The sequence below is a fragment of the Eretmochelys imbricata genome, chromosome 21, assembly GCF_965152235.1.
Source record: "Eretmochelys imbricata isolate rEreImb1 chromosome 21, rEreImb1.hap1, whole genome shotgun sequence".
NCBI classification, from domain to species: domain Eukaryota; kingdom Metazoa; phylum Chordata; order Testudines; family Cheloniidae; genus Eretmochelys; species Eretmochelys imbricata.
The window spans coordinates 10957201-10984358 of NC_135592.1; the positions used below are offsets into that span (position 1 = coordinate 10957201).

The window sequence follows — 27158 nt, forward strand, 5'->3', positions numbered from 1 at the left end:
ACGTGACAGAGGTTGAAGCCTAATTGTCAGCATTTGTGACGGTGGGTGTAAGGGTGCATAGTTAGTTTCATTGATTGCTCTACAAGTTTTATCACATTGTCCATACAGTTGATAGTAGGGATAGGAAAAGATAGAGATTTTGACAGAATTGTGTCTTACATAGCCTAATATTAAAGCTTCCTTTCTGCAGTATGGGTCTGTTTGTGTAAATCTTTTAGAAGCAGAGGAATTTTTCAAAAATTTTGGCAAACGATTCTGAAAACCAATTATTATTACATGTATGGAAATTAATACCAGTGGCAGGTCAAATTTAAGGTGGTATTGCAAACTTTTGATACTTCAAATTTCTCAAGCATAGGGTTTCCAAAGTCTTTGATGTGGTGGGCTACATCAGAATATGGTCTCATGGACACTCCACTCCCATTCACAGTTGTGCAGGCCATGTTCCCTCCCTCCCATCCTCCTGTCAAAATTGTGTTGACTCACCTCCCATTTTGTTTGCAATCACATAACATCCCAGTGGCAATTACAGCAGTAGCCTATGTGAAAAAGCAATATCAGGAAAGCATTTAACATATCTTTATCTTTTAATGCAATTTAGCAGCTGGAAATGAGAAGTCAGCTTCATGTGACCAGTAAGCATTTCACAGACTCATTTGGAAGACTTATTTAGCATCTTCTACCTAGGGATCCCAAAGCATTTTACCAGCATTGATGAATGCATCCTCCTCGTCCCATGAGGTGGATGAGTTTTATTACTCTTATTTTTACACACAAGGAATCAACCAAAGGGGGTAATGTATCTATATTTGAACTAGTAACAAAACCCAGATCACCTCCTTCCAGTCTGGCTCTCTGACCACTAGACCACACTTATTCTCCAATAAAACACATATCGGGCTCTTCAGCTGGACTCAGGGAGGAGTTAATGTCTGGCCATGCAGATGTCCAGAATCCATCTGGCCCTCACCCCCATGTTACATATATGATACTAGAATGCCTCCTTGCTCAGTTACTCTCCTTGCACTAGGTCAACATCTTGCTACATAGTGTTTCAAGCTTCACTCAGAGGCCCAGATGGCAATGGTGTCAGGAAGACCCCTTTGCCTAAGGAGACTTATCGTTTCCTAGAAAGCACTGAGAGAGGGAGTAGAGCAATGTGTAAGTCAGGAAAGTGGGATGTTGCCTCCATCAGGAATTACTGGGGGAGGTTGTTCAGCTTGTATTAGGCAGGAGGTTAGAGTAGATGATTATAGTGGTCCCTGCTGGCCTGATGATCTCTGAGTCATGCGTGGAATGGAGAAAATCCTACAGTTGTATGCACTTCCTATTTTCATCAGTACCCCCAGTTTCCTGGCTAAATGCTTAACTCTGGAAATTACCATCTGCCCTTCTAAATTCCCCAGTAGGTTTACTTGCATATGTGATTTTTCACTTCTTGTCCTAATCTGTTATGCACTGTTGCTGTGTGCTTGTAAGCAACTGCTGCATGCCACCCTCGGGTGGTTGCCTTTCGGTGGTGGTTGAAGTGACTACTGCACGTGTGGTTGGTAAAGTGCTTTGGGGTTCTTGAGGCTAAGAGGTGCAATGTAAATGCAAGATGTTATTTGTTCACCTTATAACTCTTTTAATTTCTTTTAGTATCTTTTTTCCCCCCTCTGCTCATGCTTTAAGCTAACTGGAAATGCACTGCTTTAGTTTAATGGATCACAATCCTTGGAATGGTCTGATACTGGTCATCTTATTTGGCCCCTTGAAGTAATTGAAGGTGCTCACCAGAACAGCACCTCTGACTGGATTGAGCTAGATTTCAAACTGCACAGAGATGAAACTGCATTCTGCCGTTGGTCTAACCTGCAGATATTGAAATGTCTATTTCCTTTACTAGCTGTTTGTAGGAGAGCTATTTCCATATGGACTTTTGCTACCTGCCACAAGGCAGCTGGGCAGCAACAGACTAAAAGCAAGCAGGACTTCTGCTGCAGAGAATTGGTAGTGGGACTTATACAGCCTTTCACCTCTCTAAACCTGCTTGAAACCAATCCAGTTGAGTAGTGATTGAAAGTCCTTACCATTGTGTCGTTATCATGCAATGCTCTATGTGAAAGGAACTCTGGAGACTCAGTCCACTTATAAATGAATGAGTATCCATACCTCAAAATTGTTCACTTTTGGCATTGTGTCTCTCTTTTTGATAGTCCCAGCAGAGAGACTGATGACTGAATGGACCATGTAGACTGAACTCCCCTCCCATTCCTAGAAATGGTTCATCTTAAGTCAAGGTTGAGGCCCACAGGTGGCCAGTGTCAGAAAGCCTATGCCCCTTATGTGCACTGTGCACAGTATCTGAGGGATTTACAGTTCCTCATAAAGTTCGGGACCACAACTTGCCTAAAATAACTGTTACAGCTGAGGGGAAGTGTGTAAAACCACACAGCTTCCAGCAGTTTAAAAATTGATGATAAACCATTAGTGGAATGGAAGTTTCCCTTCTGCAAAAGCATCACGTTATTGCTTTTTCAACGTGCTGTGCTCCTGAACCAGCTGGTAAGGTGCCTTGTGCCCCAAATGAAACAGAACACATGCTTTACAATCAAAAGAAACATGGCCTGAGCAATAAATCTTGAAGCAGACGCTAATGGAAAATCAAAAATAAATTCTGCAGCCCATCCTGAAACAGTCTGCATCCACCCCATGACAGAGAATGGAAGTGGAGACGCAAATGTTTGGAGTCTTCTCTTTGAAGGGTACCGGTCTCTATAAAGTAGCAGAAAACTCCAGAATCCCCAGCTTTTGTTGCAAAAGCCCCTGCTTCCTGTCCCCTTGAGACAATACCTCAAGATGATCAGCAGTTCTGCACCTGCTGACTTTAATGCTGTGACAAGGATGCAGGGCAATGGATGGTCTCTCAAGAAGGCTAGTCTTGTGTTATTTATCTAACTGACAGATGGGAATAATGCCTCTCTTCTTTTCAGGGAGTTAAGGAGATGATGTCTGGTAAATCCAGCCCAAAATGATCAGCTGTATGGTTTGGGGAAAGTCACTTCAGCTCTCTGCCTCAGTTTCCTCAGGTGTATAATAGGAATAATACTTACTTGCCTCATCCTAACGATGAGAGACTTAACTCATTAACATTCATATATTGCTCTGAATATAGACTTGGAAACATTTTCAGGTACAGGGTGAAAACAGTTCAAAGCAAGGGTCTCTTCAGTCCTTTCCATAAGAGAGGGACTCCTGTAAACCATATATTTCAATCCTCCACTCCCCAATAGACTGTCACATTGATTCTAGTAATACTTCATTCTGAAGGAAGAACTGTCAAGGTAACTGATGAGCTGCGGACCTCAGTTTGAAAACCACTAGTTTATAGGCTTCAGTCTCTTAAATTTCCGCATACCCCTTTCTTGCAACACATGCAGGACTGTGGATGCAGAGCTTTAGGGAAATGCTTTGGTAACTACTTCTTCTGTTACAGCCTTGGTGGCTTTGAGTCCTGTTTTTTGTTTTTTGCATGTATTGATTAATTCTTCTTGCAAATACAGACCCCAGATCACATGCTGGGAAAAGTAACAGCTAGCTACTACTTCCTTGTGGTCAGTGGGTGGGGAAGTGTGTGCACACATGACAGGGCCTGCTTTTTTCCCTATAAAGTTATCTTTAAAATCAGAAATGTACTGCACGGTAGTTCATCAAAAGAGCAAAACTGACAGTTCTGCAAAGCAGGTAGCTACAGCTTGGCTCTTGATAGGCTCAAACCACTTTCACCTAGATCACAAAGCCGTGTAGAGGAATGTGCATTCTGTCTGGCAAGTTAGAAGGAGACTTATTGTGAGAGAGAATAATTTGGACTTCTACAATGCAGGAGGCAGGAACTCCTGGGTTCAGTTCCCAGTTCTGACACTGACTTATAGTGTGGCTTTGTACAAGTCACGAACGTTCCCTGTACCCCTGCTTATTTTCCCTCCAAATAATTCATATTTACCAACCATTTGTATGATTGTATTAATACTTGGCATTTACCACATACTCCATACATTATATTGGACGAATGTATGGTGTGTATATATGCACCCATGCACAATAGTGCTTTACTAATAGTGACTAACTATAAGCCTACCAGCCTCCTTGTGTGATAGGTACTGTCCCTATTTTACAGATGAGAAAACAAAGTAACCATGAGGTGAGGGAAGTTATTCAAAGTCACAGAGCTAGGATGGAATTCAGTAATCCTGATTCCCATTCCCTGCTCTTGTAGTATTTCGCCTGGACTTGTTCTTCTGCCCTCACTTCCCACACAACCATTGTATTGAATCTAAATTACACAATAGCCTTTAATTTCCAGTGGCTGGAAATAAATTGCGAGGGGAATCAGATTGCAAAATAAAGAGTTGCTCAAAACCTTAGAGGAGGGGCTACCAACTACCACGAAGGAAAAAAGATGGTGTAAAATTCCCCAGCTTATGCCCTGCTTTCTAGTTGTCTTCGCTTGTGCTATTATTTGCTTGTGGTTTAGTCTTGGGAAGTACCCTGGCAGCTGAACACGCTTTGCATTCCAAACTTCAGAACATGGAGTGGTTGGCATTTAAAGACTGTCGAGCTTCCAACTGAGGGACTCAAAATAGTAAAACAGCTCCTTAAGTGCATGTGTCAGCCCCGACAAGACTCCCTCTTTTTTCAGATTAATTTGTGGCCTGTTGCACAAGTCTCCTTCTGGTGAGATAGGAGTTTGCTCTGTGTTTTGTACAGAGTGTGCTTGATCTGGAGCCTCCATAAAGTTCCAGCATACATGGCCCTGATTAATCCTACCCAGAAGGAGAGGTGGTCTAAAAGGGACTAAGTGAATGGATGTATGTGTGGGGGAGACACACTCTGTGATAGGTGAACATACCAGGTTACCCTGTACAACGGTTCTGTCTTCTCCCCAGCGTGTTTGAAAACCAAGATTTCTTTCGTAGGTTGAACTTTGAACTGGATTTTCAATTTCTTTTGGTTTTAGTAGTCATCTTGCAGTCCAACAGTCACAGCAGAGAATAGCACTAGTGATATTCCTTGAGTTCAGAGAACTGACTGCTGAATGGATTTGGGCAAGATAGGCGAACATTCCACAACGCAGGTGAAGCTGAATAATTTGCCTTGGAGAGTTTAGTGTCTAGGCTTTTATTTAAGTTAGATGAATTTGGTGCCCATGGAACAAAGAGACTGATAGCCCTGATAACCAAGAGCCAATTGTGGTGTAGGCAGGTATGGTGTGAAAGCAACCTTCACACAGATTTGTCAGTGTACTGTAATCCTGCCCCACTGCAATGCACCTGCTAATCCAGTGCTGAATGCTGAGCAGAGACCATCAGCTGTGGATAAACCAGGGTAAGCCACCAAGTTTGCTGCACTGTGACCTAAGAGCTTGTCTACATAGAAAGTTTTACCAGTTATACTGGTGAGGTTACACCAATGTAATTATACCGGTATAATTCCCTGGGTGGACACGCCTGTTCCTGTTTGAGGATTTTTCTTTGTTTATTTTTTCTGGTTTAATTTAACCCCTTCCAAAGAGACATAAGCTAAACAAAGAGGCATTCTTAAACCAGAAAGTGTGCCCACCAAGGGAGTTTTAGCAGTATTACTGTAGTGATTCAGATTCACACCGTACCTTAGGCTGGTATAGCTTTTCTGTGCAAGCTACTAGTCAGATGTGTAGGCAGATGAAAAGGGAGCATGTTTACTTACTGCATCACCTAGCTCCCTGCTGTGACCTAAGAGCCAAAACAATCTGTCTAGCGTAACCACAGAAATCATAAAAATATAGGACTTGAAGGTACCTTAATAGGTTATCTAGTCCAGTCCACTGCACTGAGACAGGACTAAGTATTATCTAGACCATCCCTGCTATGTATTTGTCTAACCTATTCTTGAAAACTTCCAGTAATGGAGATTCCAAAACTCTCTAGGTAATTTGTTCCAGTGCTTAACTATCTTACAGTTAAGAAGTTTTTCCGAATGTCTAAGCTAAATCTCCGTGTGACAGGATCCCTGGGGTGCAGCCTGGGACCGTGGGACTGCTGTGCCCCCTTAACTCTCCAGTCTAGGCTGTCTCTCTCAGTGCTTTGCTAGTGACAAGCAGCAAATGCCTCCAGGTGCTGTGATTGCTCAGCACAACAGCATATGGAGCCCCACACCCAGTTAGATTGCATGAATGCTCCCAGAGCCAAATCCCCAGCTCCCAGCCTTGTACCCCGGGGTTATCCTGTCTTGCACTGCTCAAGACCCTTTCTTGAGCAAGGCAGATTTATTATTTGGTTCACCACTTCATCAGTGGAAAGTGGATATACACCAGCCTTTGTAAACCTGAGCAAATTTACCAAACACTTCAGGTAAACTCACCGGTAAACAGTTACACAAATTTCTTGACTACAAAAGATAGATTTTAAGTGATAGGCAAAAAGTCAGAGTTAGTTACCAAAATAAAATAAAATATAAGCACGCAGTCTTAACTCTCAACCTATTAGACTGGGCAACATCTAGATTAAGCAGTTTTTCTCACGCACTGGAAATTACACAGGTTTCACCCTTGAAACTTGGGACAGTCTCCTCTGTTGGAATCTTCAGTCTTCTGAGCATCCTTGTTGCTTGCTGCGTAGGTAGGGGGTGCAGCGGAAGGCCCAGTATGGGGCCACTGTGTTCTGTTTTATACCCTTAGTCTGTGTGCGTGGAGAACACAAGTCCAGGCATGTCTGGTGGTGGTCTAATTCTCCTGGTGTAGCCTTATGCAGGTGAGTCATTCAATTTTAACTCCCTTGGTGAACAATAGTTATTGAAGGTGGTTTTACACCCGCCTGGGGATTGGTTGCTTTCCTTGCTGTTGTCTCAGGGGAGCTAATATCTGGCTAATTCCATTGTTTAACTGACAATCATGTTTAACTGACAATCATACAACACAATCTCATAACTTCATATGCACCAATGATATACATATTTAGATAGAAGAATGATATACATATTTAGATAGAAGAGTGACTTTCACCACATCATAACCTTTCCCCTGATATCTTACATGGCATGCTTTGCATTCAAGATCACAATTATATATAAAGGAGGAATATGGGGTTTACAGGGCACTCCCACAAGGTACAGAATGTCACATTCCCTTGCTGCAATTTAAGCCCATTGCTTCTTGTCCTGTCCTCTTTGATTAAGGAGAACAATTTGTCGCCTTCCTCTTTATAACAACCTTTTATATATTTGAAAACTGTTATCATGCCACCCCCGCCCCCCAGGTCATCTTTCTCCAGACTAAACAAACCTAGTTTTTTCAGTCTTCCTTCGTAGGTCCTGTTTTCTAGACCTTTAATCATTTTTGTAGCTCTTCTCTGGACTTTTTCCAGTTTGTCCACAGCTTTCCTGAAGTGCGGTACCCAGAACTGGACACAGCACTCCAGCTGAGGCCTCGATCTGTGTCGAGGAGAGTGGAAGAATTACTTCTTGTGTCTTGCTCACAACATTCCTGCTAATACATCGTAGAATGAAATGTGATTGTTTCGCAACAGTATTACGTTTTTGACTCTCATTTAGTTTGTGATCCATTATAACCCCCAGATCTTTTTACGCTGTACTCATCTCTAGGCAGTCATTTCCCATTTGTATTTGTACAATTGATTGTTCCTTCCTAAGTGTAGTACTTTGAATTTATCCTAGATGAATTTCATCCTATTTATTGCAGACCATTTCTCCAGTTTGTCAAGTTAATTATGAATTCTAATCCTGTTCTCCAAAGTGCTTGCAATCCCTCCCAGTTTGGTATTCATCCGCAAACTTTATAAGTGTATTCTCTATGCCATTGTTCAACTCATTTATGAAGATATTGGCTTGAACAGGACTTAGGAGAGATCCCTGCAAGATCCCACTCAATATGTCCTTCCAGCTTGATTGTGAACCTTTGATAACTACTCTGAGTATGTTTTTCCAACCAGTTGTGCACCCATCTTATAGTTGGCTTGTTTAGGCTATATTTCCCTATTTTGTTTATGAGAAGGTCATGTGAGCCAGTAGCAAAAGCCTTCCTAAAGTCGAGATATCACATCTACTGCTTTCCCCCGTATCCACAGGGCTTGTTACCATATCAAAGAAGGATATTAGGTTGGTTTGACATGACTTGTTCTTGACAAATCCATGTGGACTGTTACTTATTACCATATTATTTCGAGGTGCTTACAAGTTGGTTGGTTGATTATTTGCTCCATTATCTTTCCAGGTACCAAAGTTTAAGCTGACTGATGTATAATTGCCTGGGTTGTTCCTCTTCCCCTTTTTATAGATAGGTACTATATTTGCCCTTTTCCAGTCCTCTGGGATCTCTCCTGTCCTCCATGAGTTCTCAGAGATAATCGCTAATGGCTCAGAGAAGACATCTAACTTGTCTAAGTAATTCTTAACTTGTTCTTTCCCTATTTTAGCTTCAGATCTGAGCCCACAGATGTTCATTATGTTAGTCGTCTGATCACTGCTAACTGAAACAAAAAAGGCATTTATGACCATTGCTGTGTTTTCTGTTCTTGTCTTTCCCTCCTCATTGAGTAATGGACTAACCTGGTCTTTTGTCTTTATCTTGTTTCTAATGTACTTGTAAAATGTTTTCTTGTTACTCTTTATGCCCCTAGCTAGTTTAACCTTGTTTTGTGCCTTGGCCTTTTTAATTTTGTCCCTACATGCTTATGCTGTTTTTTTTAAATTTTAATCCTTTATAATTTGACCTAGTTTCCACTTTTTGTATGACTCTCTTGTGTTTCAGGTCGTAAGATCTCCCCGTTAACCCAACATGGTATCCTACCACACTTCCTGTCTTTCCTATGCATTGGGATAGTTTGCTCTTGTGCCGTTAATAATGGTTTTTTAAAAAAACTACCAACTCTCCTGAACTTTTTTTTCCCCCTACACTTTCTTCTCATGGGATCTTACCTACCAATTCTTTGAGTTTGCTAAAAGTCTGCCTTCTTGAAGTCCATTGTCTTTATTTTGCGTTTTTCCCTCCAATCATTCCTTAGAATCATGAACTCTCTCATTTCATGATCATTTTCACCCAAGCTTCCTTCTGTCTTCAAGTTCTTAACCAGTTCCTCCCTATTTGTCAAAATCAAATCTAGAACAGCCTCTCCTCTAGTTGATTTCTCCACCTTCTGCAACAAAAAGTTGTCTCCTGGCCATTCCATTAACTTGTTGTGCCCTGCTGTATTATTTTTCCAGCAGATGTCTAGGTAGTTGAAGTCTCCCATCACCACCAAGTCCTGTGCTTTGGATAATTTTGTTAATTGTTCAAAAAAAACACCACACATCTCTGTGTACTCTCTAAAACCAAGGCTCTGAAACCCAAACTTTCTTTTATTTTTGTGAGTAAAAGAGGGAGTGGAGTGTCTCTCTAAGCACAAAGTCACATTGGAACTTATTACAGACACTAACAGTCCTAGACCTCCGTTTCCCCCACTGGAGTTAATCATGGCAGAATCCTCTGACTGGAGACTGCATCATGAATCAGGGTAGAGATTTCCCCATTCTTCCACAACTGTAGGCAAGAAACCCAACATCCATTACACTATTGAACGGGGTATAGAGAAGAGGTGACACTTCTTGAAAGCATCTTATACATGTCCAAATTAAATGCTAAAAGTAACGTCCTTATCCTTGTGGAGTAGCATGCACCAAGCACAGGAATGGCAGCCAGGAGCTCCTGGGTCATTTATCTAGCACTGAAACTCACTCCCTGTGTGACCTTAAGTCACTTAACCTTTCTCTTTTTTTCCTCATCTGTAGAATTGGGTTAATATTACTAGCCTGCCTGCCTGCCTGGGGTGCTGTGGATTAGTTAATGGTTTGTAAATGAATATCACTGTGGAAGTAATAAATGTTATTAATAACTTGGTGCTTTCCATTTTCCAAAGAATTAATTGATCTGATACTAATTGGTTTCATTTAATTCTAAATAGATTGATTAATTAGGTTAATGTGATACTGACTAGAGTAATGTAAGTATTAGCATTAGATATCTAATACTAATTAGGCAGATCTAATACTAATTAAACATATTTCCCTTCCCTTGTACTCAGCCTGAAATCTCTAAGTCTTGCGTTGAATGATGCCATGTGTTCTTAGTGGACAGATTGCTGTAATGTTGTGCTGAAAGCCTGAGTTAGTAAAATGGTTTCTCTCCCTTGAATTGTGGTGTTAGTTCTTCCTCCTGTGTATTTGTAGTGCCTTTCAAGTTGCTGCTTTCCCCCTCTTTAAAGAAGTTTTGGCCTTTGGCCCAGTTTTATTTCCTTCCAAAACTAAGTTTAATTCCCCACTGAGACACTCTCCCAAATTCATTGTATTTATTATATCTGAAGCTTCTGCTGCTGTTTTCCTGGAAAGTTTGTCTGTGTTTTACAATCATTGATGTTTTCCTCTACCAGCGATGAGCCTTCTTGCCAAGTGAGTATGATTCTTGGCTCTAGAGATAGAGATTTAATATGAGGGAAATGTCCTATGCATGAGAGATGTGATAGTGAAATAGTGTCCCCAGAGAAGTGTGGAAATCCCATTGTGTGGCACAAAGCGTGACTAGATAAGACATTGGGGAATATACTATGTAGGGTATAATCCCGCATTGGCCAGGGCATGACTGGATATGACTAAATTGATTTCCTCCATCTCTAACTTCTACTATTCTCTATTATGTCTGCAGATAGAAGTGTGTGTTTGTGTTTCAAATTAAGGAAGGAACTCTCGGTCCCTTTCCATAAGCTCACCACTGTTAACAGAAGAGCCTTTTCTTCTGCATCTCCTAACATCAAAAGCAGCTTCCCAGCAGCTCTCAGTCTCTCCTTCTCTTTTCAGCTCTCAGCTGAAAATTTACCCTGTTCCTTCTGTTGTTCACACTTCAATATCTTCTCCATCTGCTACTCTGTAACAGTAGTAAGTGTTGTGGGTAATAATTATATACATCTGCCAATATATTATCCTATCCTTTAGCTATCTAAATTAAAATCAGGGGCATCTGTCATACAGTGTATAACTAATCATTTCTCACATTTACCCATAGTTACAAAACTATTAATAGAAAGAGATATATTTAAATGTAGATGCTAGTTACATACAGTTACAGTACAGTGCCAGTTACAGAATAGCAATGGGAGAAGAAATTGAGATGTGAGGAGACTAGCGAGATAACAAGTGTATTTCAGATGGCAGGACCTGCAGAGGAGAATGCTCTTGCACCAGCAGTGTCAAGATAATGGGAAGGGACCTAGAGCTGATGAGCAGAAGGAGATGAGAATTATTCTTTAAGACAGCGGTGGTCAATCTGTGGCTCCGGAGCCGCATGCGGCTCTTCAGAGGCTAATATGCGGCTCCTTACTTAGGCACTGATTCCGGGGCTGGAGCTATAGATCCTAACTTTCCAATTTGCTGGGGGGTGCTCACTGCTCAACCCCTTGCTCTGCCCCAAGCGTTGCCCCCACTCCACCCCTTCCCCTGAGCCTTGCATGCCCTCGCTCCTCCCTTCTCCCCCCCATAGCCTCCTGCGCATGTGAAACAGGTGATTGAGGTAGGCGGGGAGAGGGGGGAGTAGGTGCTGATTGGTGGAGGCTGCCGGCAGGCGGGAGGTGCTGTGGGCTGGGGAGCTGATTGGGGTGGGGCGGGGGCTGCTGACGTATTACTGTGGCTCTCTGGCAATGTACATTGGTAAATTCTGGCTCCTTCTCAGGCTCAGATTGGCCACCCCTGCTTTAAGACATCCCATCCTGGTACTTTTTATCTAATCCTTCCTACCTGCAGGGGATATATTTGCTCAATTGTATACAGTGTTGCACCTGCCGGACAGTTACAATGAGGATATTGATTTCTAAATGTATTAATGCTATAGACTAGCTTCAGGCCAGCAATCAACTTTGGCTAAACTCTCCCTTGCAATAAGTAGGTTTGTGACATCTAGATGTACAGGGAGATGAATCGGATACTAGCTCTCTGACTTATGAAATCCCCACCTTTGATATCCTTTTAAAGTTAAAGATGGAAGAGCAAGGTTGATGCTCTTGTGTTTTTTTTTTTCCCTGCCAAAAACCAGACAAAAGACTCTCTAAAGCAAATGAAAGCTAAAACATCAGGAGTTCAGAAACCACCTAAGAAGTCTTTTTTCCCCAAAGAACGGTGCTCTTACAGCCCAAATCCAAGTAAACCACTGTAGCTTAAACAGGATTTTTAAGCATACAGGCAGTGTTTTCTCTGTCATCTTATGCTGCTAGCTTATCTTCAAAAACAGATGCTCCAACAGGCCTCTTTCCTCCTCCACTTCAGGGCTTGGCATTGGGGCGTGGGAAAATCATACCTTGAATATGGCATCCAGTTCTGGGCACATGACTACCAAAAACATGCTGCTGATTCAGAGACAATTCAGAAAACAGGGAGGTGTAAATGATAAGAAAGGAGAGAGATTATTTAAGATGATCTGCAGGAGTATAATTGGGAGCAATGGGATGAAAGAGAAAATTTGCTAACAGTGGCATCTGTTCATTCTCACAAAGGCTTTGTTGGAAGCCCCAGTACTTGAAATGGTTAAAAATGGATTAGACCAAGCACTGGAAAATAGATTGTAGGGACCAGTTTTACATAGGTCACTGGGGCATGGACAAAACTAGACATCCATCTCTAGCTACTGTGATCCCATGTCTCCTGTTTCCTAGTGCTATGGTTAAGAAGACAATCAGAGTCTCTAGCCACTTGAAAGTTTTCTGTGGATACTGGGGACTGTGGTAGTGAGTTTTAGCCAGTACCCCACAAATCAAATTTGGACTTGTCTTGACAAGGTGGTGATTGAGAGGATGAAATGGTATCCACCACCGAGAGAGAGTGAGTGAGTATGTGTGTTTGAGTTGCTCTTGCTGATATTGTTCCTGGCAGGCCCAAGAAGAGTGTTGTTGTTTGAATGTACTGGCTAATACTGCATGTCCTCTATTAAAGAGCTTTGGAAACAGAGAAATGGAAATAGTCCATGCAGTCAATTTTCTTAACTGTCCCAACTATTTTCATTCACTTTTATCCAAGCCTGCAATGCATGCTGCCAAAACTCAGACTGCCATTCAGCATGAATGGAGAGCGCCTGCCAGCAGACTTAGTTTAGAAACCTGTCCACAGTCATTGAACCTTTCTTCCACGGACGTTGATCAAAGCATTTCCTTTGAAGCTGCTGGGAAGACTAGGCACCGTTCTGAATTCCCTGCGGCTGTAACTGCCATAGACCACCACTGCCTCTTGTATAAACCCCTTCCCAAATGCACACACACTTCTCCCTGGTTATGATGATCTGCATGTGAAGATTATTTCATCTGAGGATCTCAAAGCCCTGTGCAAAGAATCACTTTATCCTTGAGACGGCCCTGTGAGGTAGGTGTAGTAACTGTGTTTTACAGATGAGCAAACTGATGCAGAGAGAAGTGATTTGCCCAGTGCTGGTGCTGATAATGGAACCCAGGAGTTGTGACTGGAAAGCCCCTGCTCCTCTAGACTGCAGAGTTATATTTTGGTTTGTTACTATAACGTAATCTTATGTTAATCTTAAGCAGTCTGCGATCTTTTCCTCCAAAGACAGGCATGATATTTGGAACAGTGTTTTTTAAATGCTGCATGGGGAATCCTGAGGTGTTGTCAGCTGCAGCAATCTGAAGACTGACTTACATCCCCCCATCTGCCCCATTCTGCTTTCCACCCACATTGATGTAATACCTCTCACTTGCTGCTTGAACGCTTGACAGGTTTATTGTGGTTGTGAACCATGGAGCTGGCCATGGTATATGGGGATATTTCTGGTGCCAGGTAAAGTGCTATCTCCAGCTAATAAAGTTGTAGGGATCAGCTTGTTGGAGCATACTTGCTACATTCTCCGATTGGCCTGCTCTGGACCTTATGTGAGGGCACTTGGTCTCATTGGGTACATCTACATGGCAAACAGAAAAGAGCTCAGGCCTACAGACTCAGGCTCATGCTACCGCCCTTAAAATAGCTGTGTAGACATTGCAGCTTGGGCTGTGAAACCCAACCCACTCCCTAAGCTTCAGAGCCCGAGTTCCAGTCCAAACCCGAATATCTACATAGCTATATTTAATGCCGTAGCACGAGCCCCGTGAGCCCATGTCTGCTGTCCCGGTCTCGGTGCCATGGGTTTCTGCTTGCCATGTTAGACGTACCCAGTGGGCTGAGGGTGCCTTAGATCTACTTCAAAACTCCACCCTCTTTACTTGGCAGTATGAGGTTTGGCTAAAGACATACTGACCTATGCTCTGTTCATGTAACTGTTTATGTTTCTCCCTTGTTCATAAGTCTTCCCCAAGCCCCCTTCCACGGGCACTGTAAATTAAAGTTTCATATTCATTTTGGCTGCTAACAGGGCTGTTCCGTAGAATCTTGCAGCATTGGCTCTGGTCATCTTCATATCAGTTCAGCAGGACTCCTTGTGGCCCCTACACTTGTTTTAAAAACCTGCTTTGTATTCATCTGGCTTTATTTAATATTTCTCTACATCAGTGTGTCAGTTTGAAGACTTCAGCTCTGCCTCTGGCTGAGATGCTGATGATTGTCCGATAAATGTGTTCTGTCTCTACAATATTCTGATACAACCAACACTGCTGCATTAATGTACTGGTTGAGAGCAGCATGTCTCAACAGAGGAAGTATGCTAAGGACTAGAAGTCGGGAGAGCTGGGTTTTCTGTTCCTTGCATCTCCCTGAGCCTCAGCATCCCCATCTATAAAATGAGGCTATTTGTCTTAGCCTTACAATGTCAAGTTAATGTCTGCAAAGTGCTTTTGGCATCCTACTGGTCAGCACGTACTATACATTGTTCTCTCTGCCCAGTCCACAGAGGATATGACTCTGCAGCGGCTCTCAGTTAGAGGACTTGATCTGTTACCTCAAGCCATGGAGCAGGGGGTTCTCAAACTGGGGGTCAGGACCCCTCAGGGGGTCACGAGGTTATTACATGGGGGGTCGTGAGCTGTCAGCCTCCACCCCAAACCCTGCTTTTCCTCCAGAATTTATAATGGTGTTAAATATATTTTAAAGTGTTTTTAATTTATAAGAGGGGTCGCACTCAGAGGCTTGCTATGTGAAAGGGGTCACCAGTACAAAAGTTTGAGAACCACTGCCATAGAGGCTCATGCTTTGTCTCAGGAGATCCCAGGCTCAGTCCCCAGTGATGAACCAGATGATAGGCATTATGCTTTGAGATCTTTAGTTCTCTTCGTTAACAGATTTGTGAGATCATTGTTTATGCTCCTACAATGAACCTGTCACCTGTAGAATGTCACACACGCTGGAATATGTAATCTTACAAACACCAGATTTTGCCATATAGTAATTGAGAACTGTGTTGATCTTGGCTGCTTTCTCATGTGCCGTTCTCATAGCCCACGAAAGCTTATGCCCAAATAAATTTTTCAGTCTCCAAGGTTCCACAAGGACTCCTCGGTGTTTTTTGCTGATACAGACTAACATGGCTACCCCTCTGAAACTTCTCATGTGTGTTTATATAAGGGTTTCCTCTGGTTTAATGAGGAAATATTTGTCTAAAGTAAACAGGATGGCCTCTCTCACTCTGTAAAAAGAAAAGGAGTCACCTCTCTCTCTGTGTGAGCCTTAGATAGTGACAGGTGTGTGATGCTGTCATGTGACGGGAGACAAACCATTTGATATACTAGCTTATTAGGCCTGGAAAGGAGAGAACTTCCACGGCAGGTTAAAGTCTGTAGAGGTCTCATACTGCAATCCTCCCCAGCAGAAATCATTACTGCAGAGAATGGTGTGGAAATACAAGCAGCAGGCAAGCTCACAGCTGTTCACGTCCCAGCTTCTCCTACGAGGAGGAGAGTTTTTGGCTGCAGTGAAATGCATAACTGCTTCTCTCCTCGCTTCAGATTCTGCCCTGGCACAATGTTCACTTGGATAAATACATTGTTCTGGAGGAAATTCTAGATTGGCTGATAAGCAATTAATCCCAGCCAGTTTCCAAGTTCAACTCACACTCCTGTAGTGAGATTGATGAAACCAGCACAATAGCCCCTCCTCCCCCTGCCCCCGCTCCCCACCTTCACTATCCCCAAGATGCTGGCCCAGTTTCTCAGGACTGTCTTTGTGCCTTGCACAATGGGGCAGCACATGCAGCCAGGCCAGTGCAGGGAAAGGGGAGTGAGAGAACTGCAGCGTGTGACTAACGAGTGAATCTAATCCTACTCTGGCTGACAATGGGGCCTTTCTTTTCCACCACTTGCGCCGCTGTGAAGAATTAGAATTAGCATGGAGGAATGTGTAAAATGGCTCTGGCTTAAACAGGGAGTAAATCTGGCAGAAACACTCCATCCTTTCTGAATCCCATGGCATTGTGGTGCTATGCAAGCTGCAGCCTTCACTGGCTTCCCTAGTGCAGAGAGGGAAACCATGTAGTCAAACATTGCAGTGAGATACTGGCAAGGCAAATACAACTTCTCTGGTCGTCAGTCCAGTCTACAGTAGGTTGCTGGCCTGTCTCCCAAGCCCAGGAAGGATTGACGCCGTGCCCAGAGTCTAGTTCTAGCTCTTCTTTCAGAGCAGTTTATTTTTCAAACCTAAAACTCGTAAGTTAACACAAAACCAAGCTATTCCCTTGACCAACACAGGCTGTAGGGGCCCAGCAGCCTTTCTCCTTACATCTCTCCCCTTGCCACTAGAGCTGCCCTACTTCCTCCAGCCTTCTCTTCAACTGAGCTCTTTCAGTCCTTCATAGGAACTGCCTAACCCTTCCCCAGCTGGGTCTGATAATCCCCTCTGCCAGGGCCAAACACCTCTTCTTATACAGGCTCTGCCTCCAAACAGGGCTGCTGGCTGCATATTGAAGGACCTGGTTACAACATGGTCAAATCCTAACTTTTCTCTTTTGTCATAGATGGGATTGTACCATGTTCCTAAAACTCACCACAGCTTTGGACTTCGTGGGGCTGACCCATGACTCAGTAACACAATTAAAACATGGTTCAGTCTCATCTACACTGTGAGATTGAACCATGTTTTATTTGTGTTAAGGGACAGCCATGCCTTCAATATACTACTGTGGTTATTGCAGTGTAGATGGGATTTGGGGACTGGCTGGACCAAAGGCATGGGAAACTTTAAGCTCCTCTCGATTGACCTTATTCACAATCTTACAATCTGAATGAGAAATCTTGCAACCTTGTGAAGGAGCAGAGTAACCTAAATTCTCTCTCTAACCCAGGAATTTATGTAAATTTCCATTTCTGTTATTAAACTTCTGAATCCCCCGCATCCCTGAACTACTCCTGGTGGGTCAGAGAAAGCAGATTCTTCCAAGCGCAAGTGCCTGGCAAATCACTGCTGTGGGGAATGAAGCTTTTCTGAACCCTTCAACCGGGTGACGGGAAAGGTGTATTTCATTCGTGAGGAAGAACTGTTCCAAGATTTCTAACACAGCTTAATCCAGCATGGCTGCTTTTTGTTTTCTTCCCTGTTTAGGCACTGAGATGGACCTGCCAAGTATCCCAGTTTTTGGCTGCACCATCCCAATTGGGAAGAAGCAGAATCCTGCATGCTGCTGTAATTTTGTGCTCATTCTGCTGATGCAGGGTTCTTTGCAGCTCACCATTACCTTCCTCCGAGATTGCCCTCATCTTTGCTTGCCCTAACTGTCCTGAGTACTCTTCCAAAAGGATCCTTGGTATTTCCAGTTCAGCTGGATGTTTTCAGATTTGCCCCAGAATCCTTTACACCTCTCTTTTGTGCCCTTAATCAAATTGTTCTCATCCATCAAACGTGCGGCGTATCTGGAATTTGAAGACACCTGGGTGCATACAGCAGACCTGGAAAAAGCAAGCCCTTTTTGAAGGGGAAATTGTGACAGGAGAGATCAGCAGCAGATGGTAGACAGAAGAAAAGCAGGGCATGGCTGAGTTGATTGTGAAAAGCAGGGTGAAGGGTTATGTTACGGGCAGGCACACTGATGTTTCCCTGACCATGTATATCCCTGTTTCTTAGCTTGGGACACTGGTGAGCATGAATCAGCTTCACTAATGAGGGACAGGAATGGGTTCGGCTGTGAGACTAGTGTTTAAAGAGACTGATAAAATAATTTATTTAAAATCCTTTACTTCCCTGTGACAGTAATATGAGTGATCAGTAAAACTGATCTAATCTCTCTCCACCATTGATGCTATAAGTTTCTTAATATTTTTTTGCATGCCACTTACCTTGCGGAGTGAAACTATTGTCCAGTTGCATTTGTTTCTAGTCAGTTTCATTTTCTCTTTGTGCCCTAATGCAATTACGTTAATTTCTGGGTTTCCAGTGCTGTCTCTCCTGATTTGATTTAAAACATTTAAAATGCCAAACTATATGGGCCTTAAAGACACCCACCAAGCTTCTTTGTTGAGCTGCCATGGTACCCAGGGTTTAACTGTCAGCTAGCTATGATACTAGAATACTTGTCATAGCTTCTTTGGAGGATGCCTAGGGTGAAGACGCTTTCTGGGGTGGCTTTAACTCTGCCCTCTTCTATGTAATCGAAACATCTGAAAGGCAAGAAATTCCAAGTGACACCTAACAACCTTGCCTTCCCACCTATACTTTAAACTGTATTTTTTTTCCCCTTTAGTTTTGGCTATGTTCTTGCAACCTCAGTTTGAGCTCAATGAAGATTTTTCTGTGGGGCGGGATGTCTGATCTTACGCTTTATTATAAAAAAAGAAAAGGAAATATTGGACCAAAACTACTGCGCTCTCTCTCTCTCTCTCTCTCTCTGAGGTATTTATAGTGGGCCAATTTCCATAGTACTTAGGTGACGAATGCACTTATGACTCTTTAGGGAACTGACCCAGTTGCCATTGAAGTCCGTGGGAGTTGGTTTGGGGCCTAACTGGATGCTGCAAAACTGGCAGGGCAGCTCACACAATGCACTATAGAAAAGCAATGGTTTGCCCACTGTGTGGTGGTATGGTGTCCCTATTATTCTATCTCTTTCTCTCTCTATAGTCCCCTGAGCGTATGAGGTGCTTTGCAAACAACAGGGAGGTGTTTACCATCAAAATAACCCTCCTCTCCATAGACACAGGCACATTGGAAGTTGTTGTCATATTGCCTCTTAACTCCTCTTTTCCACAGGTTTACTAAGAATCTCTCTCCAGACAAAATTAACCTGAGCACACTGAAAGGTCAGGGGCAGCTGACCAACTTGGAACTGGATGAAGAGGTGCTGCAGAATGTGTTGGAGCTGCCCACCTGGCTAGCTATCACTCGTGTCTACTGTAACAAGGCTTCCATCCGGGTGAGTTGAGATGCCACACTAATGGTGTCCTCTAAACTCAATGCAGCCCACTTGATGTCAGTCTGCATTTGATGTTATCTGGGGCTTTTGATAAAGGATATCAGCTTTCTCAACTGGAAATGAACTTGTGGTAGCGGAGGCATATCCTGCCCCTCTCCCTTCTGCCCCTGACTTATTCTTTAATGCTGAAAGAGTGAAACAGCCATCCCAGGTTGCCCTGGCTGTTCACACAAACCTCCAAACTGGGCTGAAACAGGAATGTAAAGTGTAAATAAATGCTGACTGAAATTTTTTGAAAACCTCCTTGTGCCATGAGTTTCCGTGCAGTAACGGTTATTTAAAGGTCACATTTTGAGCAATGGAGACTTCAGAAATAATGTGCAAATTGGGTAAAAGTATGTGAAAAATGATTTGCTAGGCACCTTACCAGCCTCTGCACCCACAATTATCTGGCTTGCTAGTATAATCGCAGTAGTTGCACATGCAGTCACAGCTGCACTTGTGCACAGAGAATGGGCCTCTTCATCTTGAAAATCTTGTTCCAAGTGCTTTTTGGGTCAGGAAATGGATTTTTTTCAGTTGACATTAAATGAGAAGTTGTTTGTTTAACCTCAGCTGATGTTAGACACAGTTACACTAAATTAAGACAAAAGCGTTTAGCATGTGGAAAAGACTTTCTGTTAAAGTCTGGTTCTGCTCTGCCAAATGACTGTAAAAATGGCCTCCTTTTACTCATCTCAGCTGCTTCCTGTATGTATTCAGAGTTGGATCTGCTCAGTTTAGTAACAAGTATTAGTTCTTGCTGCTCCTAGAACTGCAGAGCAAACACAGGTCAGTGGGGGTAAAATGGATTGTATTCAGGTTTGAGCATAATCTACAGAACTGTAAACTAAATTCCAGTTACAGCCTGAATTAATTGATTGTAAAGCGATTAAAGACAACAGAGTTGCTCATGCATAAGTGAAATCTGAATTTGTGCTGCAGAGCATATATCACTGGTGATGATGCATGAGAAGGAAAAGACTCAGCCTGAAATACAAAAGCCAAACTGGGCTTACACAGCAGGTTGTTTGAACATCTTTTCAGTTGTTTGTGGTAGCCCATTTGATCTGGAGTCAGTGAGACGCAGTGAACCTGTATTGTCAGTGCTATTTTTATGTGATCAACTCTCAAAGCACAGCAGGACTTTAAGTGAGTTGATCTCTGGGGGGCTTGACTGTGTGTCTCTGAAATCGTTCAAACCTGGGCATATTGAGGAACCTTCTGCAACTTGAGCTCTGTCTTTACAGATCCAGTGGACGAAACTGAAGACGCACCCGATTTGTCTGGTAATATTTTGTTTTAGTGTTCTTCCTTCTTTGTAATAAATCTTAGCTAAGGGATTGTTCCTGCAAAGGGACAATTGGTTCTTACAGCTAGAGGTGTTGAAGCTTTTGTGACATAACATCTCAGCTGTCAAGTATCAGAGGAGTAGCCGTGTTAGTCTGGATCTGTAAAAGCGGCAGAGTCCTGTGGCACCTTATAGACTAACAGACGTATTGGAGCATAAGCTTTTGTGGGTGAATACTTCGTCGGATGCATGCATCATCTCAGCTGCTGATCAAATCCAGCCCATTGCACAGAGGCTTCTCTAAGGTCACGTGAGATGTGAATTTTTTTTTACCACCCAGGTCTCATAGAAGTGTCTTTGTCTCTAAGGGTATGTCTACACTGCAAGAAAATCCCCACAGCAGCGAGTCTCAGAGCTCGGGTCAATTAACTTGTGCTTGTGCTCCAGGGCTAAAAATAGCAGTGTATAGACGTTTCTGCTTGGACTGGACCCTGGATTTGAAACCTGGTGAGGGGGGCTGGAGCCCACACTCTGAGACCTACTCCCTTCATTGGATTTCGTAGCCAGCTCCAGGGAGGGAATGTCTACAGGGGTATTTTTAATGCCATAGCATGAGCCCCATGAGCCTGACTCAGTTGACCCAGGTTCTGAGACTGGCTGCCATGGGGTTTACGATTGTTGGGTTTTTTTTGCAGTTTAGAAGTACCCTAAGGCCTTTTCTGATGTTTCTGTGCTGTCCTATGGTCAACTGTTGGGTGGCCCTAGGGAAGAGTACAAGTTCCTGGGATCTGGTGAGAATTGCCCAGATGACATTTCCACTGGCCCCAGGATGCTAAACTTGCTCTGAAGTATATAATAAAAGTGTTCTCTACAAGTAGATGTGAAACCAGTGATAGATTTTTCTCAGTGGATCTCAAAGTACTTTGGAGACTGTGTGTACATTAGCACTGAAATGCAGCAACCTCTGAGACCTGGTCTGTACTACAAAGTTAGGTCGATTTGTGTCGACCTATTCGTACATGTGTCTATGTTCAAATTTGTCTCCCACTGATATAAGCACCTGTTAGTCACACAGTAAAACCACCTCCCCGAATGGCATAGAACCATGGTTCACCTACTGAGGTTAATGTAGTGTGAGCATAGATATTGTATGACTTGTATCAACCCTAACAGTCCTCCAGCAGCTGTCCCACAATGCTCCATTCTCTGTAACAGTGACTGCTCTGGCCACAACTTTAAACTCCACGCTCAGAGACCGGAAGCCACACCCCACCTTCAAATCCCCCCCATGGCTTTTTTAAATGATTTTTTCTGATCTCCCAACTTGATGAGCACACCTAGCAGTTCACCCTCATTGTGTGCAACTACCCAACTGCCTGTGCCAAGCTCCACACACTAGACGTGCTCCTGCCTGGAGTAGACAGGAAGTATTGGGTCTCTGGGGCCTGTGGGAAGAAGAGGCTGCACAAACACAGCTACAGACCAGCTGTAGAAACGTGGACAGCTGTGAGCAGATTGCACAGGGGCTGCAGGCAGGGGTACGACAGGAATCAGCCGCAGTGCTGCATGAGAGTGGAGGGCACCTGCCAGGTGCAGAGTTGAAATGGGGAGAAGGATAGATACTTTAGTCAAGGATGCTCAGCCAACCCCCTTACTTTTATGAAAAGCGCCCTGTGAGATTTTCAGTGTCCATGCAGAGCAGATGGGACCTTGGTTTTTAAGGTCTCATTTGAAATACCCACTCACACACAGTGAATTCCCTGAGAATGGTGGAAGGTGGAGTCCACCTTGTTGGTATTTGACCCAGCAGTTCCAGTGACCCCCTATGTATTTCAAATCTAGGACCATAATGCTCATCCCGAGTCTTAATGTCATGCTTACTTCTTGTTTCCTGTGTTTGCAGTACCTGGATAAGGTGGAGGTGGAGATGCGAACCTGTGAAGAGCCTCGGCCACCCAATGGACAGTCTCCCATTGCTCTTGCTGCAGGTCAAAGGTTGGCACCTCCTAACTCTATAGTTAGTTTTTGACACTGTATTATCTGTGTTGGGCAGGCACTCCTGATTGTCCATTCTGAATAGTGAAGGAGCCTTGCAATAAAAAAGGGGAATTGTTTTCTCCCAGCCTTTTCAACTGTGAGATGGGGACAGGGTTTGGCAGAAGTCTGTACAGCTGGCCAGGGTTGACCTAGACTAGATCCTTAAGAATGCCCAGCTCCTTTAAGCCATGTTCCCCAGAGCCTTTGCATTGCAGCTTTCATCCTCCCCTTAGGAAGCAGTGGATAGGATTCCTTCATTGCAGCCCACCTCCCCATCCTTTCCTGCTCCTCTGGCAAAGTCTCTCTTTCCCACTTCCTGAACATCTGCATTGATTTCCCTCATCTTTGGCAGAGACCTAAATCTTCTCCTTGCTTCCAAAGCTTCACTGAAAATTCTGCCTGGCCTGCACCTGTGTTCTTCTCCTCTGGCTGTGCTCCATCACATTTCCCAACACCCCACCCAAGCTTCTCTCCTGACCACTCCTTTATCCCCGTCCTAACTCAGCTCCTGCTTTCATGTTGCCCCTCCAGGCTAGAAAAAAGTAACGTTCTCTCACAGAAACCTTCCAAAGACTCTGCTGTCTCACAAAGCATTCCCCATGTTCACTCTGCACTGTATTGTGCCTGGCTGGGTGGCTGACATGTCATCTTTTTGGGAAGTCCATTGACAGAGCTATGACACTTCAAACCCACCCAGAAGCTCTAACAGGTTTAACCCATTCTGCCCATTGTACTGTGCTGTATGCACCTTCGTGGCTATGTTAACAATTGTGTCTCTTCTGAAGCAGCTGGCAGTGCTTGCCGGAGTGTTGAGTGGGACAGGAGTATTTCTGTCTCTGGCCTTGGGAGTGAGAGGCTGACTCCAGGAGTTCAACTTCAGCTTCCATGTGCACTGCACCCTCTTGCCCACCCCTTGCTCCATCATTTACTCTTCTTCCTCTGTTCCTGCCTACCATGGCGATGGCTTTGAACACTCAGTTGTAACCATGGCTGAGGCTAATCTATCAAATAGGGGGTGCCTTATTAGCACAGGTGATGGTATTTCCATCTTCCGTGCACTTCTCCTGGAGGTAGTCCATCTCCATGGAGCCAGGCTGCTTCTGAACCTTAGGTCTCCTTTGTGACAGTCATTTGTTATCACTGGGTCAGCCTGAACGGGGGCTCCTTTTTATAGAATCATGATTTTGAGGGTTCTTCTCTTTACAGCGAGTATGGCTTTGCCGAAAAGGTTGTGGAGGGAATGTTCATTGTTGTCAATTCCATCACTATCAAGATTCACTCCAAGGCCTTCCATGCCTCTTTTGAACTGTGGCAGCTCCAGGGATACAGTGTGAATCCCAACTGGCAGCAGAGTGACCTACGTTTCACCCGCATCACTGACACTCAGAGAGGAGAGGTAAGACCCTCTCTGCATTGGCAGATGCAGCATACGGGGGTGTCACATTTAGGTCTCTTCCATGGTCCCTGAAGGGTCTGGCAGATTTGGGGCCTTGGTTCATTTTCTCTGAATTCTCACGTCTTGGTCTCAGTATGGATGGCTCTAAGGAACCTCAGTGACCTCTATACCACAGTCTGAAGTATCCATTGGGAACTGGAGTCACTCTGAACTCTTCCATAGCCAGTGGTCCCCATCACACTTCTTCATAGCATCTCCTTAGTGGGAGAATGAAAAACTGGAGAAGCTGTGAGCTCCCTTGCAATCAATACATTTTAACTAGTCTCTGCTGTGATTGCACTGTAGAGGGAGGATTATATGATCCCAGGGCAGCTCCTCCATTTATTACTGCGATTCCAGAAGAAAGATGGTGTCTCTTCCTTCCTCACTTCTATATCCGTTTCTTTTCTTGCCTATGCACTGTTACCGTGAAACGTTTCTATTGTTAAAGTCTTGAAGTTGGTGAAATCCTCAGCATTTTCCTGTTTGTCTCCTGGTCTCTCTTTCTCTCTGGGTAGGTTTTGACATTTAAAGAGCTCACTTGGCAGACACTTCGGATAGAGGCAGATGCCACTGACAATGGTGATCAGGATCCCACTACCACTCCTTTGAGACTCATTACCAATCAAGGCAGGATCCAAATTTCTCTCAAGAGAAGGGTGAGTATCTCCACTGATAGCAGGAGTGATTTGCCTGGTAAAGTCCTGATTGCATCTCCCCGATCAGGAATAATGTCCTTACTCAATTGAATCTCAAAAATGAGAAGAGGCACAGAGAGGGATAGTTATTCCTGTGTCTGGTGATGGTACCTATGCCCTCCCTTCTCAGTGCTTGTGCTTTTTCTCCACAAAAGCAGAGCCCTAGATGCTGTATTGCTCTGTGGTTTCAGTGAGGTACACGCTGAGCTCTTATCTTGTGTACTCAGAACAGCTCATTTCTTAGTTCAGGAATGCATGCAGCAGGGCAAGTGCGTGAATAATCCTCTGTCACAGTCATGTAAAAGTGTGCTGTGTCCTCTTTTATTGAGTGCTTACATCACTGCCAGACTTAGTTGTACTATAAACAGGAGAAGGAGAAAGGTGATGAAGTGTCGATTAGAAAGAATAAACCTCCTGCATCTCCACTCTTCCTTCAGTGCAGTTGGGCACATGCCTCCTTAGGTGGAGACAGATTTGACTAGCTTGGTGCTCAGCTGAGACAACAGATCCCACTGAATAATATTGGGGTACCCTGGACACCTCTCAGTCAGATGAATGGCCTCCCTCTACCCTATTTTATCTCATATGATTTCTAAAGTGACATATTTTGCAGCTGCTACAATCCACAAGTCCCCAGAGGAATAAATGTGTATGGTTAAAATTGTTATGTTAAACTTGCTGCTCTCTCTCTCTTTGGTTGGCTCAGACCAAAGATTGCAACGTGGTGGCATCTAAGCTGATGTTCCTCCTTGACGACTTGCTCTGGGTGCTGACAGACTCTCAGCTGAAAGCCATGATGAAGTATGCAGAGTCCTTGAGTGAAGCCATGGAGAAATCTTCCCAGCAGAGGAAGAGTATGGCACCAGAACCTGTCCTGGTAAGCAGCTATCACCTAAGCATGAGCGTCCTGGGAAAAAGGAAGAGACATGGAAAAGGCAGCGTGGATTCTCCATATACACATACAGATGGGTGCCTGCTGCCGAGTGGTCTCTCTGATGACGGGAAGAGGTAGGAAAGCTGTAATCTGTGCAGCTTCCCAAAAGTCCTGTCAGCACCCCTTATGGGTGTGAGCATTGGGAGAAGTCCTAAAAGCTCAGCTGGTGCAAGCTTGGGCACACATGGGTATGGAGTCACCACTGGGATAAAAACATGACTTACAGGCATTGCACCCACCACCAAAAATGATCAGTGAACATTTTCAAATGGTCATGGGCTAGAATCGGTCTGGGGGAAAAAGAGATGGAAAATTCTGTGATCCTCTAGGCCAGCGGTTCTCAAACTTCATTGTACCGTGACCCCCTTCCACCAACTAAAATTACTACACAACACCAGGAGTGGCGGGACCGAAGCCTGAGCCTGCCACCGCAGGCGGGGGGGGCCAAGCCCAAGGGCTTCAGCCCCAGGCAGGGGGCCTGTAACCTGAGCCCGGCTGCCCAGGGCTAAAGCCGAAGCCTGAGCCCAGCCTCCCAGAGCTTTAGCCCCGACCATTGGTGTTGGGACTCGGGCTTTGGCCCTGGGCAGTGGGGCTTGAACTTTGGCTCTAGGCCTCAGCAAGTCTAAGCAGCCCTGGCGACCCCATTAAAACGGGTCATGACCCACTTTTGGGTCCCAACCCACAATTTGAGAACCCCTGCTCGAGGCAGGACTATCACAAGGTGTCAGGGGGCCCATAGATTTTGTTTTGGTAATAACAGATAATGAATATATCCTGGAAATAATCTCTTCGGCCTCTGCTAGGAAGTTCCCGTCTCCAACTTCCTTTCTCAAAATAAAAATCTACATGAGGGGCACTCCAACCTTGTAAAAATTGTCATGATTCGGGGTGCTCAGGGGAGAACACAGATCAGCCTATTTCAGGATCATCATTTTTTCTCTCAGTATCCTGCGAGGGGGCTTGCAGTGCTCTGAGATGTTTGTATTGTTCGTTTGCAGCACACACAGCTCATTGTATTTCTTAACCTCTAACCAGCTGTTTCTCCTACCCTCCTTCCATTGTTAGCTGTTGAACTCCCCCCCCCCACCCTTGCAAATGTTTTTTTAAAAAGAAGTTTTCAAAATACTCAGCAAAGTTAAATAACAGAGAGATGTTTAAATAACTGCTGTAGAGGGAAAGTGAAATTAAAGGGTACAAGGCAAAGGATGAAAGACGTTTCCAGCAGAGATTTGCAAAGAGCCAGAGAGCATGAGGTGAGAAAAGGGATGTTTCTCCAGATAGCAGGAACTGCAGAAGAGAAGGTTTTTGCAAACAGTGCTGTGAGATAAGGCCAAGGGGACTTTAAATAATAATGCTAATATTGCCCTTTTCATCCATAGATTGGAAAGCATTTTCCAAAG

General features: G+C 44.0%; 1 protein-coding gene across 2 annotated transcripts in view; it reads left to right on the forward strand.

Moving 5' to 3' along the window:
- The window catches only part of BLTP3A (bridge-like lipid transfer protein family member 3A), a 56330-nt gene that overhangs the window by 6132 nt on the left and 23040 nt on the right, over positions 1 to 27158 (forward strand). For both annotated transcript variants that reach the window (XR_013348509.1, XM_077839030.1), the window contains exons 2-7: positions 19162 to 19324; positions 20614 to 20652; positions 22558 to 22649; positions 23898 to 24087; positions 24645 to 24785; positions 25531 to 25701. Coding sequence is in view for 1 of the 2 variants with exons in the window: in XM_077839030.1 (XP_077695156.1) it covers positions 19162 to 19324; positions 20614 to 20652; positions 22558 to 22649; positions 23898 to 24087; positions 24645 to 24785; positions 25531 to 25701 (796 nt within the window). In the remaining variant the exon portion in view is untranslated. The remainder of the gene's footprint in view (positions 1 to 19161; positions 19325 to 20613; positions 20653 to 22557; positions 22650 to 23897; positions 24088 to 24644; positions 24786 to 25530; positions 25702 to 27158) is intronic.